We start from the raw sequence: 13,615 nt of genomic DNA, 5'->3' as shown, positions 1-13,615 counted from the left end.
AGGAAAATGTAAAATGAACAGTCCAGCTATTAACAATGGGATGTATTGCAAGCACTGAAACATATAGTAGCAAATATACGTTTTAATGTAATTGAAAACTAATAGTTTGCATTATCGCTACATGTTTAAATTACAATAAAATGACTTGATTCAAAACAAAATTACTGTTAACGAATTCAAAGAAATTACATGTGGAAAGAAATGTTCAGGATTCATTTAGTAGTTTCCCGATAATGTGTATGATAGTTGTGTTTTTCTCAACATTACAACACTGAAAGTCGTAACGCTCGGGTACTGTGACAGCGCCACAGGCGCGCTTCACGCGCGCTTGCGTATGCACGAGGGCGCGTCGCCGAGTTTCAGGTGAATGGGGAAAGCGGGAGCGTGCGACTGTCGGACTGTTGGTCGGTTCTGCGCGCTGTTCTGCGTCGCCGAGCAGAGAAAATGGCCAAAAACACGGCAAGCCGGGCGCTATTGATCGTGACAGCGTACCTTCTTCTGGTCACTAGGGGGGCTGCGCAGAAGGTGAGTGATGGGGAGTCGCTTTTTCTTGCATGACTGTTATTTTTCAGAAATCTTTGCGAGCAAGCGCAATTAAGTTTCACCCAGGTTTGTGGGTTAACCTGTGTTTGTGGCAGGGATATAGTCGTAATTTTGACTCTTTCACTGAGGATATAATGTATTTTGGCGTTTTATTGAATCTCCGGCTTTAAAGTACGCATCTCGTTCTCAAAAACGCTGCGCAGTTGCGTGTTGGCGGCGGCGGCTTTGCGCCGCATGATCGTCCTGTTGAGTATATTTCTCAAGTTTGGAAAAGTAACTAACCCGGTGTAATCGAAGTGTTTAACTCGGTTTCCCGCATAAGCCGGTCGTGTACCGCATTAAGTACACGATGGGTCAGTCTTTGACACTGTAGTGTTTGATGACATGTTACACTGGCGTTCCGGTCCGATTTGCTTCAGATCCGCTGTTAAACTGGCCAGGTTAAGTAGATACTTGGATGAACGATATTTTTCTTTGCCCCGTGTCCATTAGATGGCGAGTTGTATTGGATATGAAAGCTGTAGAGGGTGCTCATTATGCACATCCCCAACACTTGCATAAGTAGTATGACGGTGTTTTGGTGTCTTGGTGTTTCCTTTCGCTCACACTGATGGTTTGGGTCTGTCATGCAGCCATGCTGATCGGCACAGTAACCTCTAACCGCGCATTAAACGTGCGCATCGCGGTTTGAGCCGGGAGGCGTGAGCGTGCCGTTTGCAGGACGGTCTCATCCCACTTAATCAGTTTCATACATGTGATTCGCCCCATGTTCCTGCTGACTGTGTGTGGGGTCTCCCTGGCTTGCGGTCTCCCAGGTGTCGGCTCTGTCCCGGTTCTGAGTAAGGCATGTGGTTCGATTGGGTGACGTTTGGTATGTCGACAGTACTTTTCCTGAACAGCCCTGCGTTGATTATAAAAGCTTCAGGTTCCATCCCAAAAACAATGTAATAAACTGACCCTAGTGGCTTCCCACATGCTCTCATAGCCAGTGAGTGAGGGTCTGGCATGCAAAAGCGTGAATTCTTCACATTTTGCTGTTTTTCACCAGCATCTTCCCCCAGAGACGCTTTGAAATGAGAGAGTGATTTTGGGTGGCCGAGGGCTTTGCACCTCCCGCTACAGCTCTGGCTGCAGTCTGAAGCAGGACAGCAGGAAGTCACCCTCTTAGTGGCTGTTCAGGACTTGGTTTAAGCTTTTTGGTTCGTAACACAGGCCCATAATAAAGGCTGCGATGGTCTCGGGTGTCACCTGGGTCTACCTGTAGCTGACGGCTAGTTATCGCTCATTGCGTCCCAGGAGTGCGCATCTCGAGCCTTTGGCTTTCATCTTCAGTTTCTTCACAGGACTGGCATAATGATTACAGCACTCTGCACAGTGGCGCCTCCTACTGTGAGAATCCATTTGCTGTATCCAGTTGGAGCTGGAATCAGACGAAAAAGGTGTTAAAGATGGGGGTGGCGTCGAGGGGTGAGGGTGGGGGTGGGGGCGTGTGTGGGACCTGCTTGAAACTGCCTTTGGAAGGGTCTGGGGGGTGGGCGGGGCTGCTGTTTGTAAAGTGTGCCCAGGCGACCGGTGGGGATGCGGGGGTACTGACATCATGGGACAGCTTCGCCACAGGACCGGGGGGGGGGGGGGCTTGTGTGTCAGACTGTGCTGTGGTGCTGACACTGCTCTTAAAGGGCCACGCCTTCCCCCCCAGGACAGTCAGGTGTCTTTGGGGTGGGGGGGTGAGATCACAGTAATACCCTTTATAGTAATATCTTTGCAAACTTCTGTAATTGGCACCTCTGCTCCCCCCCCCTTCATGTTCTGTATCATATTTACCACCCCCCCACGGGCAGTATGATGCAGCTCTTGCTTCTGTCACTTGATAACAGGCCAGCAGAAGCCCTCCCCCCAGTGTGATGGTACCAGTCCCCCAGTCTTGACCTGCTACTGAGGGAAGTCCTGGTCAGTCTGCTGTTGGCAGAGTGACTCGAACTCTGCTGAAGTTGAACCTTCCCAACCCTCCCACCCTCTGCCCCCCCCCAGGTGGCTAAAGTGCGAGTCTCACTTTTCAAAAGCAGCAAACAGCCTCCCCTGTCAGGGGCCCTCAGTGGGGGGTGTGCGTGTGTGTGTGTGTGTGTGTGTGTGTGTGTGTGTGTAGTCTGCGAGGCTGGTGTCCTGATCAGGGGCAGCGTGGGGTGGTGTTACTTAGAAAGCACGGGGCATGTGGTATCTAGAAGCATCCCCGCGTATAGTCAGTGTGTCCATCTTGCTCCGTCTGGACCTGGGGGCACTGCGTAATGCACTCGGGCACTTAAACTGATTTAAAATCAAGAAAATAAAGGAAAATAACAGAAAATCTAAGCATCTGATGGGGGGCAGTTTACTTGCGAACATTAATCTCTGAGTGTTAGATCGACCAGTGCAACAGATGGGTTCTTTTCTGCAGGATGGATGAGTGAGACTCTCCTTCACAAGGTCCCCTGCGAAATGACACCTTCCCTTCATGGCGTGAAAACTGTTAAATCATGGAACGCAAAGCGTGGCCTGGACCAGGCGAATCTCACACGTGCACCGTACCAGGCTGTCACCCTGCTGTAGTCAGTGACAGCCTAAATTCGTCACATTGAGCTGGACAAGAAGTGCAGGCCATCATGGGAGAAACCAAGTGCACTTTAAATAGGGGGGTTGTGAGAACGTCGCCCAGTTTCGCGTCTGTCTTCTTCACGATCACATGAACTATCCCACCCGAGCAGTTCAACTGGGGAGAGCCAGTCACGTTCGGCAAGACTGCTTTGCTACAATGCCATTAAAAGAACCCGTTATCCCCATTCTGCCCGCCAGACCCCCGTGGGAACATGGCGTCCTTGATTAATTAGTGCTCGGCCAGCGTGAGCCAGTGATGTAACGGAGCTGAGATGCTTGGCATCATAAGAATGTGCCGCTCCAATTATAGGGTGTCCTGTCCGGCCTATTCGTGTGTAGTGTACCATGCTCGGGGCTCGGGACCCAGCAGACCCCCGCTTGTGGGGTGTTGCTGTAATTACAGCACCGCCCCGTCCTTGCCAGAGGGATACAACCGTGAAGCTCGCCCAGGAACGGGGCATGCCAGCCACCTAAGGCTTTCTCCTTCCCGCTTCGGTAGCGTTTGTTTTCTAACTTGAGGTGGTGGACCACCGTGAAGCGGACACACAGTAAGCTTTAATGGCATCAGTGGGCGCTGTGACGGGGCTGTGTGGGGGGCGGGGCCTTTGGGCTTGCTTGCAGCCTGCGATCCACCACGCTGAGGTCCATCTTTGATCTACTGCTTCAGCATCACATGAAACATCTGGACCTCAAGGTCTCCCGTGTCTCTGTGTTTACAGACCTCGGCAGACTGTGGGCAGCCAGTCCACCTCTCCCTCTCTCCCTCCCTCTCGCTGTGCAGCTGTGTCTATCCATTTTGGGGCCAGCAGAGAGGAGAGGAGACTGGCATTCTGACTGCTGTTCTGTCCCCTGAGTGAGTCGTGTGCGGTAAGGGCGTGCGGAGGCCTCCCGTGAGAGGTGTTATTTCCTGTTTAGCCACAGAGCGGCGCCATCACCTGGCCTGCGACCCCCCCCCAATTTCCAGCACATAGGTGGACAGGCCAGTAAATGCCCCAGCTGGCTGTCCTGGACAGACATCTGGCCACCATTAGAGCTGGCTGCGCCCCCCGTCCCCCGCCCTGCACCCTGCATGCCTGGGACACATTACTGGCTGTGTGTTTAGAATTGTTTCCCTGGGGTTGCCAGTGGAGCAGCTCTCATCCCCCGCCCGAGGGGGATTGAACCCTTCAGACCCAGACGGTGTCCGCAGCCAACCTGCGTTTTATTACCAAAACGCAGACGTGCCACGGCCCCGTGCGAGCGGTCGGCTCCAAGTGCTGGAACCCCCGTGATTCGGTCAAGGGCTGGATGGAGGCTAACAGCAGGGGAAGGGAAAGCATAGGGAGGGAGGCCAATGTGTGGTGCAGGAGGAGAGCTGCAAAGGACAGGCTGCTAGGAATGCTTTGAAATTCAAATCGCAAGGCAGACACGCAGGCAACATGTCTTCAATTAGGTCCTGGTGTTTGCTTCTCGGGGGGGGGGGTTCAGTAACAGCACCCGTCCGCTGAGAACGTAATGAGAGATGGGGTGTGTGGGTATGTGGCCAGTGCTCCTGTCCCCTGGGCGCTGTCCCGGTGTGCCACCGGAGGGGTTGGGGGAGGGTTGCTCCGAGGTCGCGAGACGGTTTCCGCACCATTGTCATCACCTCTGCAGGTGGCGCTGTTGTGAATTGGGTGGGGTCTCGTCAGGCCTCGAATCAGCCATCATTTGCACTGGAGTGATGTGTTTGGCGGCTCGTCTTTGGGTACAAGAAGTGGCGTAAGAGGACGGTGCTGGGATACGACTTGCTGTTGAACCCTTGGGCGAGGCACTTGAAATGCTGACTTTGAATGGATGGGAGGCGTGTCTTAGGGTAGATGTCAGCTAAGTAAAAGACGGGTACATCATCACGGCCTTCCGAGGGTCCTGAGCACTTCGTCTGTGCTGCAGCCCTGGCAAGGTCTGTGTTTATTCCACAGGAAGGGAAACCATCTCCAGGATGTTTGTGTTTGAACCATCTTTTTTCAATGACTAGGAATTATTTTCACAGACAAACAATTCTGGGTTCCTTGGAACCATTGGTCAGTGGGTTTAAAAACGGGCTGAGCCGAGGGCATCTTTATCTGGCATGTGAGCCCCCCCCCCCCCTCCCGTGGGCTGGATGTCCATCCTGCCGCATGGGAGTTTGGTCGCCTCCATTCACACGTCATCGGCTTTCCCTTCTCTTCCCAGGTCTACTTTGGCTGCGGGGCCGTAGTGGATGTGGTGGAGACTCAGGGCCTCATCCTCTCCCCCGGCTTCCCCTACAACTACTCCTCAGGGTCGCACTGTGTGTGGCAGTTCTTCGTGCCTGTGGGCTACCAGTTGGTCATGGAGATGTTTGACTTTGACGTCTTCGAGAGCCCAAGCTGGGGGAGGTCTGTGGATGAGGATGCTTCTGACCCAGCCGTGCCTGATCGTGGAGATCCCATTCAGGGCGACATGCCTGTGGATGAAGGACTTCCCCAAACAGCCCAGAATCGCACAGACATGCATGGCCATGATCATCTGCAGGAAGACGGTACACCAGTGGTGGCCCAGGAGCAGTCCAGCCTCTCCGCACCACTCGCACATCCTGGTACTCAGCGGGCAGGTTACAGGGGAGATGGCAACCCAGATCCCGAAGAGCGCCACACCAAGCCCAGAACCCCCCCAACCCCGATGTCTATCTGGGGGGCAGGGGAACTGAGTACGGGGCCCCAGTTGCCGGCCATGGACTCCTGCCCTCACGACGTCCTGTACATCTCTGATCTGATCACCTTCTCTTCCCGCTTCTGTGGCTCCAATAACCCGACAGGCCGTCGGCTGGTGTTCGGCTCCCCCAAGGAGATGGTGGAGGTCATCGTGGAGCTGATCACCACTACACACTGGGGCCGTGGCTTTGCGCTACTCTTCCGCTACCAGAACCGCAGTGATGCCAGCGACCAGCGTCTCCCAACGCCTCCTGCTGGCCAGAAGGAGACACTGCTGGCTGCAACCGGTGGCACAGCCTTCTTTGTCCTTGTGCTGACCAGCGCCCTCTGCGTTATCTTCAGGTACTGTCGTGCTGCGTCGCACGGAGGCCTTCGTGATTCGCCCGCGAGCCCCACGCGGCACTACAAAAGGCAGTGTTCCGGCCCTGAGCATGAGCTGACCTTGCTGGCGTGGGCGGCCGCCATTCAGCATGCTCGGGTTACCGGGGGGTGGAAATGCGTCGCTTTCCAGAATGTTCTAATCCTGCCGCCCTGAGGCTCGGTGCTTACAAGTAGCCTCAACCTCAAAAGGCAGGGGGGGGGGGGGTATGCAGCACATAAAGTGTACGTTATGTTCTTCAACAAAAGAGCCGGTCAAAGAGTACGCCTGGCATCTGCGACATGCACCTTTATGGGAGGAGTGGGCTGCAGAGCATCCCAGATGAAGGGCGTCCTTCACAATCAGAGAGCCTGGCAGGCTCTTGGCTCCGTGAGGCGTGTCAACATAAAGGGGCACCATAGGCCATGCGTGTGATACTTGAGGTTCCCTCTTTTCACACTCGCAAATGCAGCAACTTTCTCTGCGCAGTTAAAGGCCACTTTAATGCAGAAGCGAAATCTTTCTTTGGCTGCGACTTCAGATTGGGGCACAGAGAGGAAGGGGGAGGTATTTTATGGGGGCTACTGGGGGGCGAGAGGCCCTGATGTGAGTGGGGCACCCTGTCGGTCGTTCACCAGCGGGAGGCGCCCAACACACCAGAAGGTCAAAGGGCCGCCCGTTCAATGTGAGTCAGGTTTCTCACGGGGGCGGTTTCGTGATGAAAAGAGGACCGCTCAGGTTACCGCGGATATGCGGCGGCTTGACAGACGAGAGGGGCGGAGTCACGAGAGTCATTTAAAAACAGAACCCGAGGGGGGGGGTTTCCCCCCATTGTTGGATATGAGTCATGTGTTTATCCAGACAAGGGCTTGAACCATTCGGTAATTAGGGCTGAGAAAAGACGCTGTTAACTAGACAGCTGGAGGGCAGCGGGTGCGAATGATCAAAACTGCCTCGTTTCCTTTCAGTCCCTTCACGTGTGGTGGGGAATCCACAGGGAAAGGTGGGACATTTAAATGGAATCCCTTTGCCGCCGGACTACCTGCCCCTCCCCTCCCAGCCCAGCCCAGCCCAGTATGACCGCGTGGACTGACCTCGGCCTCTCTCGGTGACCCCCCCGCCCCGTTACCCCCCCTGATTGTGCCTCTCTTTGTCTTGCAGGCCGAAACTGTGCCGGAAAGCAGCAGCCGACTCCTTTTCATCCAACAACTTGGAGGTAAACGGTGTAAAAAAAAAAAATAAAAAAAAAAGAAAAAAAAAAAACAAAAGAAAGAGGCGGACATTCCTTAGCAGGTTTGCTAAGATGCAGGTCGCGGGTATCTTGGTGCCGCCCAGTTTGTCGGGCTCAGTTGCCCCGCACAGCACCCCTCCCGCTCCCTTTCAAAGGCTCAGTCTGACACGCAGATGGGGTGGGGGGGATTATCTCTGCTGACGTGCCTGCATCTGTTTCCTGGGCCAGATGCTGGCATGTCTACTCGCTCGCTGGGGAGTGCCGGGGTGGCTGCGTGGTTCAGCGTGTAATCGAAGCCCCTGGAAAGGTGGCCCGTTGCCGCCCGACAAGTCACAGCTGCTGTACGGGCTTCTCCACGGCCACCCGAGGTGACGGCTTCTGCTCTCGCTGGCAGGACGGCGGGCGACCCGGCAGGGAGCTGCAGCTGGTGGGCCCTCAGGACACCGATGTCACGGTGACCGCAGACGGAGCCAGCGCGGATGTCCCCCCCAGGCCGCCTCACACAGGTGGGGGTCCTTGCAGGCCCATGGTCTGGCTGCCTTTCTGTATCCTGAATGGGGGGTGGGGGGGGTTCCTGAGCCGCTTCCAGCGGGGCTGACAGTGACATCACCGGCGCAGTAATGGTGCTCTGCCTTAATTGGTGCCCCCCTAATTGTTCTTGCCCACAGGCTGGCCTTGATGGAGCGGCCCGGACAGGCGTGGCCTCACTGACCCTGCCCTTCTGTTCTTTGTCAGGCAGTTTGTGCCCCCATGTTCTGACCCCGTGACTCCCCCCACCCCCGTCCCCGTGTGGCACTTCTCATGGCCCACCAGGCTCTGTGTCTCACGTTTTCCCCGCTGCAAAAAGCAATTGTGAAAATGACTGTCAGTCGGCCGTTCGGGAACTTACTGGAAGTAACGGGGTCGGGGGGGTGGGGTGGGGTGCTGCTGGGAAGTCAGTGACGCTCATTTGGTAATTCCAGAACAATCTGAAGTCTCTCTGGTGTGAGCCCCTGTTCTCACTGTGCGCACAGAATCACAGGCTGTGGTGATTAACCCATTAACCCACAGCTACGGTGGCCCTGAAATACAAAACACAAAGTGAGTAAAAAGCTGTGTGTTTTTAGGGTCTGTGCTCCTTTGCACTTATGTGTGAGGGTCAGATACACATTACATTGTGGAGACCACATGTCCCCACAATGTAATAAAAACCTGTTATTTTGACATGGGGACCAATTTTTGGTCTCCGCAAGGGGAAACTCAATTTAATAAAAATCTGTGAATGAAATCATAAAACTAAAAATGTGGATAAGGTTATGGCTGGGTAGGGGGTATAGTTGTCGCTGTTGGGATTAGGGTTTTTCCCACAAAAATGAATGGAGAGTCCCCACAAAGCTATGAATATAAACGTGTATGTATATGTGTGTGATTCTGCTTTTGTGTGTGCAGGGGGCTGGGGCTGTCTTAAACCATGCACTCACCTTCTATTCTCTCCAGCTTCTGGGTCCATCAGTGGTGGGCCTGACATTTCCCATAATCCCGAGCTGGAGCTGTCCTCCGATGGGCTGATGGAGCTGGACCTGGGGACGGACGAGGTATTCATGATTGGCACAGGCCCCCCTCTGAGTGGACCCCCCCTCGGTCCCCATACGGTGAGGATCTGAGGCCAGAGCCTAGTGTTGTCAGGAGGGGGAGGGCATTGGACGTTGGGGCGGGTCGGGGGGTAGATGGATCTGTGCGCCAAGCTGAGACTTGCCAAGAATCTGCAGTGTGTTCGGGCCATGTGCTGGCAGGGGTATCCTGGCAGGGAGGGGGGCAGCCGCTGTGTGCCCCCTGTATGGTGGCTGCATCCGACACCTAGTTCAGTTCATGACAGTGAACTTTTCACTCACATTAAAAGTAAAATTGACTATTTTGTTTCTATTCATGTGTTAAGTTTCACAAATGTGAAATTTATAAAATTATTTATGTTGGTATGTTTTTTTTTTTTTCCTCTTTAAACCTGATTGGTTTGGCCAGTATCTAATTTTTCATACCATCTAGAGATTACACAACAACATATGGTATTTTGACAGTATTTTAAAAAGCAACACTATTCCAGTGTTTCTAAATCTTGCCGGGAAAATTTGATGAGCCGGGAGTGGGTCCCTATGATAAAATTTGGCTAAGCCCATCCATCCATCCATCCATCCATCCATCCATCCATCTTCTGCCGCTTATCTGGGGTTGGGTTATGGAGACAGCAGTCTAAGCAAGGATGTCCAGACCTCTCTCTCCCTAGCCTTCTCCAGGGCGTTCCCAGGCCAGATGAGAGATATGTCTCCACAGTGTCCTGGGTGTGCCCTGGGGGCCTCCTCCAGGTTGGACATGCCCGAAACACCTCCCAAGGGAGTCACCCAGGAGGCGTCCTAGATAGATGCCTGAATCACCTCACCTGGCTCCTTTTAAAGGCTCCTTACTTTGCGCTCCTCCCGAATGTCTGAATTCCTCACCTTATCTCTAAGGCGGAGCCTCGACACTGCGAAAGAAACTTGTTTCTGCTGCTTGTATGCATAGTGTCATCCTGTCAGTCACCATCCAAAGCTCATGACCGTAGGTGAGGGTAGGAACATAGATTGACCGCTGAATTGAGAGCTTTGCCTTCCAGCTCGGCTCCATCTTCACCAGAACAGAACGATACGGTGTCCACATTACTGCCGATGGTGCACCGATCCATCTGCTGATCTCCTGCTCCCTTCTTCCCTTACTCGTGAGCAAGACCCCAAGGTACTTAAACTACTCCACCTGAGGCAGCAAGTCATCCCCCACCAGTAGAGAGAAATCCACCCTTCTCCAGTCCAGACCCATGGCCTTAGACGTCGAGGTGCTGATCCTCATCCCGGCCACCTCACACTCAGCCAAGCTTAGCACAGACATGATGACAGAACAGTTCAAAGACAGACGATAGAGACATAACAGCATCTCTTACTCTTTCATGCACACTGGTCTTCGGCAATGGAGGATGACGTAAAATGGGTACGCGAGAAGACAAGTACAGTCATGTACACATATTGAAATTTGCCTACAGTCAGCACTAACTAAAGATACTACTTCTGATTGGATCAGTTTCAAATTTGTCTCTTCCTGACATTTTTGTCTCATTTTTATCCGTTGATGAAAGTGTCATTACCTTCGCCAATTAATTTTATCATCATAGTTTTTGTAGAAATCTTCTATGAATAATTTTCATCATAGTTTTTGTCTATGAAATGAACACCCTGGATGAAGAAACCTTCCCCGCCTTCAAGTCTGAGAGATTCCTTCTCCCCCTAAAACAAGTGGCCTTTGTCGGGCTCTTCTGCTGACCATCTAAGATGCCCCCACCCAAAAGCTGGTTCGGAGTTAAACTGGCTGTTTATGATCAGAAATATCTCAGGGTGTGGATGTCTGTCCGTCTGGTTAACTTCTTCCTTTATTAAACAAGCTTGCCAATTCGCTGATTTTCTGCTCCAGCCCGTTATCGGTTATCAGTAGTAAATCATCCCCAGACTGTCAGTGTGAAGGTGTATCCAGCAGCGGTTTGCAGAATCTGGACCAAACAGCAAGTTATTTCAGGCTCAGACAATAATGCACTTTATGAATCAATATGTTAGTGTAAAAAGGCTAAACTTGGTTTGAAGTACAAAAATACATTGTAGAATCACCAAATTCTGCACGCGCATAATTTGTCATAATCCCCCCCCCCTCCCCCCGAATGTTAAGTCCCATTATTATTATTTATTAATGTCTACATTGAAAGTTATTAATTCAGTTCCTGAAATGCTTTTCTATTATTGAAAATTGTTCCCGATCTCTGAATTTAAACAAAAAAATTTGATCAGAAGGTTTGAGAACCCCTGATAGATTCATGGAGCTGCTCTTCTGTGTCATTTTATCCAGAATTTGCAAGCTGCTTCCACAGCTGTGAAAAATATTACCCCCCAACCACCCCCCCATACAGATAATGTCTCTGGACTCTGTCTGTAGAGAGGAGTATGTTTCACAGGAGTTTGTTTCAGTTTTTGATCGTAAACATTTCCTGCCTGTTTTGGTTTCCGTTCATTCGTGTTGACTGAACACTTGGGCCCAGGGTGGGGAGGTGGGGGGTCCGACGCCCGCTTTAATAACTGCCCAGCATACAATATTAACAGATCAGCGGTCATTCAGTCGCTTCAAAGGGCACGTGGAGCCACCTTTTTTAATAAAGGCTCTTTCTGTTCCAGTAATCTCTTTAAATCTGGCTTTATTATTATCCCTCAGACTAGGCAAGGCACACTTAAGCCTCAAGCGCGTCTTTAAGAGCTAATGTACTCCAGAACAAGTCAGACCCTGAATAATCCACCTTCAGCACAGCCCCGTAAACATTACCCATGTCTCTATTAGTGGGCTGATTAATATGGACTGGAGAGATTAGCCTCTTTTTCAGAAACATAAATGATCAACAATTAAATGACAGTAGAATATGTGTAGCTGTCCTTACCACCGTGATCTGTGGGGTTTGTGTCTTTTTTGAATTCCTCCTCTTTATAAAGGTCGTGCTGCTCTTGTAACCTCCTGCTCATGTGCTGCTGTCCTCACAGAGAGACCGCTCCCTGCGGCACAGCGACAGTGCGCTGCCGGCCCAGCCAGACGGCGGCAGCAGGATGCGGCCACGAGCCTGGAGCGTACGCACCTTCCAGGACCTGCTGCGGCCGCTGTCTCAGCATCAGTGCGAGTGGTCGGGCTGTGGTCCCAGCAGCCCCTTCACCAAGCTGGTGGACACGGTCAGCTGCCGCCGTCAGCCTTAGCTCAGCGAGTGTCGCTCGACACGTCCTTACCGTTTGTGGTTTCCTCACAGACTTCTGCCAGCTCAGGCTGCCATGGCAGCAAGGCCAGGAAGGTGTTCTCAGATGGTCACCTGGAGGGTGGCGACTCCTGCAACCACGACCAGTCATCTGGGAGCACTGCATCCTACCCACTGGCTCTGCCAGCACAGAGGCAACGCCGGCTCAATTCTGGCAGCAACCTAAGGCGCTCCCTCTTCACAGCGCCATGCTTTGGGCTCTTCTCTGGGTTGTCGGAAGGCGGGCCCTTTGCCCCCAGGCCGCCCCCCCCTGAGCCGGTGGCCAGGGATCCAGGGGCAGAGCCTCAGGCCAGCATGGGTGTGCCTGTATTTGCCATCTCGGAGGAGGAGGACCGGCAACCCCTGGTCCAGGCTGAGCATCTGAACGGGCAGCACCGGGAGCCCAACGGCCAGGCCTCCGGACCTGTGAGGGGCAGGGTGTGTGGAGAGGGCAGCTTGCTGGGTCCCGACTCACCTGCAGCCAGCAGGAAAACGAAGCCTAACTTCACACACGCTGGCAACAAGCAGCTGCAGCCCTTGTCACTGAGCCCATCTGCGGTGACATGCAATGCGGTGGGCAAGGAGATGTGAGTGCATCCCCCACCATGGACCAAGAACTCATTGTGCCACCTAGTGGCTGGAGGAGGATCATGCATTTCGATGGTTAAAGAAAAACCTGTTTGGTAAGGACTGGGAATATTTATAAAGATTAGGAGCTTATCTAAGGAAGATGTTTAGAGCTGGGAATGTTTACCTTCAGCCAGCATATTTTTGTACAAATTGTCTGTTTTCATATCCTTTATGTAATGAGATTATACAGGATGTTTGTTTATACTAAAAATCATACTCAGTCATCTAGTCCAGTTACCTACCGTATGGATTTCTGAATACATTAAAAAATAATTCCCAAAAAACAGAAGAAACCTTTGATTCCTTGATCCTCTTTTAAGGAAAATCCAGATCAATCAGTCAAGGATGGTTCCTTTATAAAACATTTCAGCATTCCGGGTCTGCCTTGCAACTGATCAAATGGGTTCATGTTTTGCTATTGCTAGGCAGTGTGAACTAAAACAGGAGGGAGGCCCTGCACACACTGTCACCATGTTTCCTAACACTGGGACAAATAGTCGGCAGCTTTGTGTCAGTAAGACGCCCCCCCCGAAGGGGGCGCATGGAGGAACTCCCACACCGTATCAGTAACAGTCTGCGGAGTTTGGGATTTCAAAGAGAAACTGTAAAAGCAGGCATTCTTCAGCAAATAGCTCTTGTAATGATCATGTGCTTAGAGAGAACATAATGAATGTCTGCATGGAGAAATCTGTATAAAAACCTTTTTAAATAAA

At 52.3% G+C, this 13,615-nt stretch overlaps 1 protein-coding gene across 2 annotated transcripts; it reads left to right on the top strand.

Moving 5' to 3' along the window:
- The first annotated feature begins 324 nt into the window (after nt 1-324).
- Nucleotides 325-13,615, top strand: si:dkey-112e17.1 (uncharacterized). 2 transcript variants are annotated; one of them, XM_048992079.1, is made up of 7 exons: nt 325-525; nt 5,365-6,206; nt 7,384-7,438; nt 7,848-7,959; nt 8,930-9,027; nt 12,031-12,213; nt 12,288-13,615. In XM_048992079.1, the coding sequence occupies exons 1-7, from the start codon at nt 445-447 to the stop codon at nt 12,861-12,863; spliced, it is 1,947 nt and encodes a 648-aa protein (XP_048848036.1). In that variant the 5' UTR covers nt 325-444; the 3' UTR covers nt 12,864-13,615. The 2 variants fall into 2 exon arrangements, with proteins under 2 accessions (XP_048848036.1, XP_048848027.1); XM_048992070.1 differs by having other exon boundaries at nt 8,930-9,084.

The sequence above is a fragment of the Brienomyrus brachyistius genome, chromosome 2 (genome assembly GCF_023856365.1).
Source record: "Brienomyrus brachyistius isolate T26 chromosome 2, BBRACH_0.4, whole genome shotgun sequence".
Lineage (NCBI taxonomy): Eukaryota > Metazoa > Chordata > Actinopteri > Osteoglossiformes > Mormyridae > Brienomyrus > Brienomyrus brachyistius.
This window is presented reverse-complemented; position numbering and strand designations above follow the sequence as displayed.

Coding starts and splice junctions, on each gene's coding strand:
- si:dkey-112e17.1 (XM_048992070.1), top strand. CDS start 445: ATGGCCAAAAACACGGCAAGCCGGGCGCTATTGATCGTGACAGCGTAC. Junction 7,960..8,929: donor CCCCAGGCCGCCTCACACAG/GTGGGGGTCCTT, acceptor TATTCTCTCCAG/CTTCTGGGTCCATCAGTGGT. Junction 9,085..12,030: donor CCCCCCTCGGTCCCCATACG/GTGAGGATCTGA, acceptor CTGTCCTCACAG/AGAGACCGCTCCCTGCGGCA.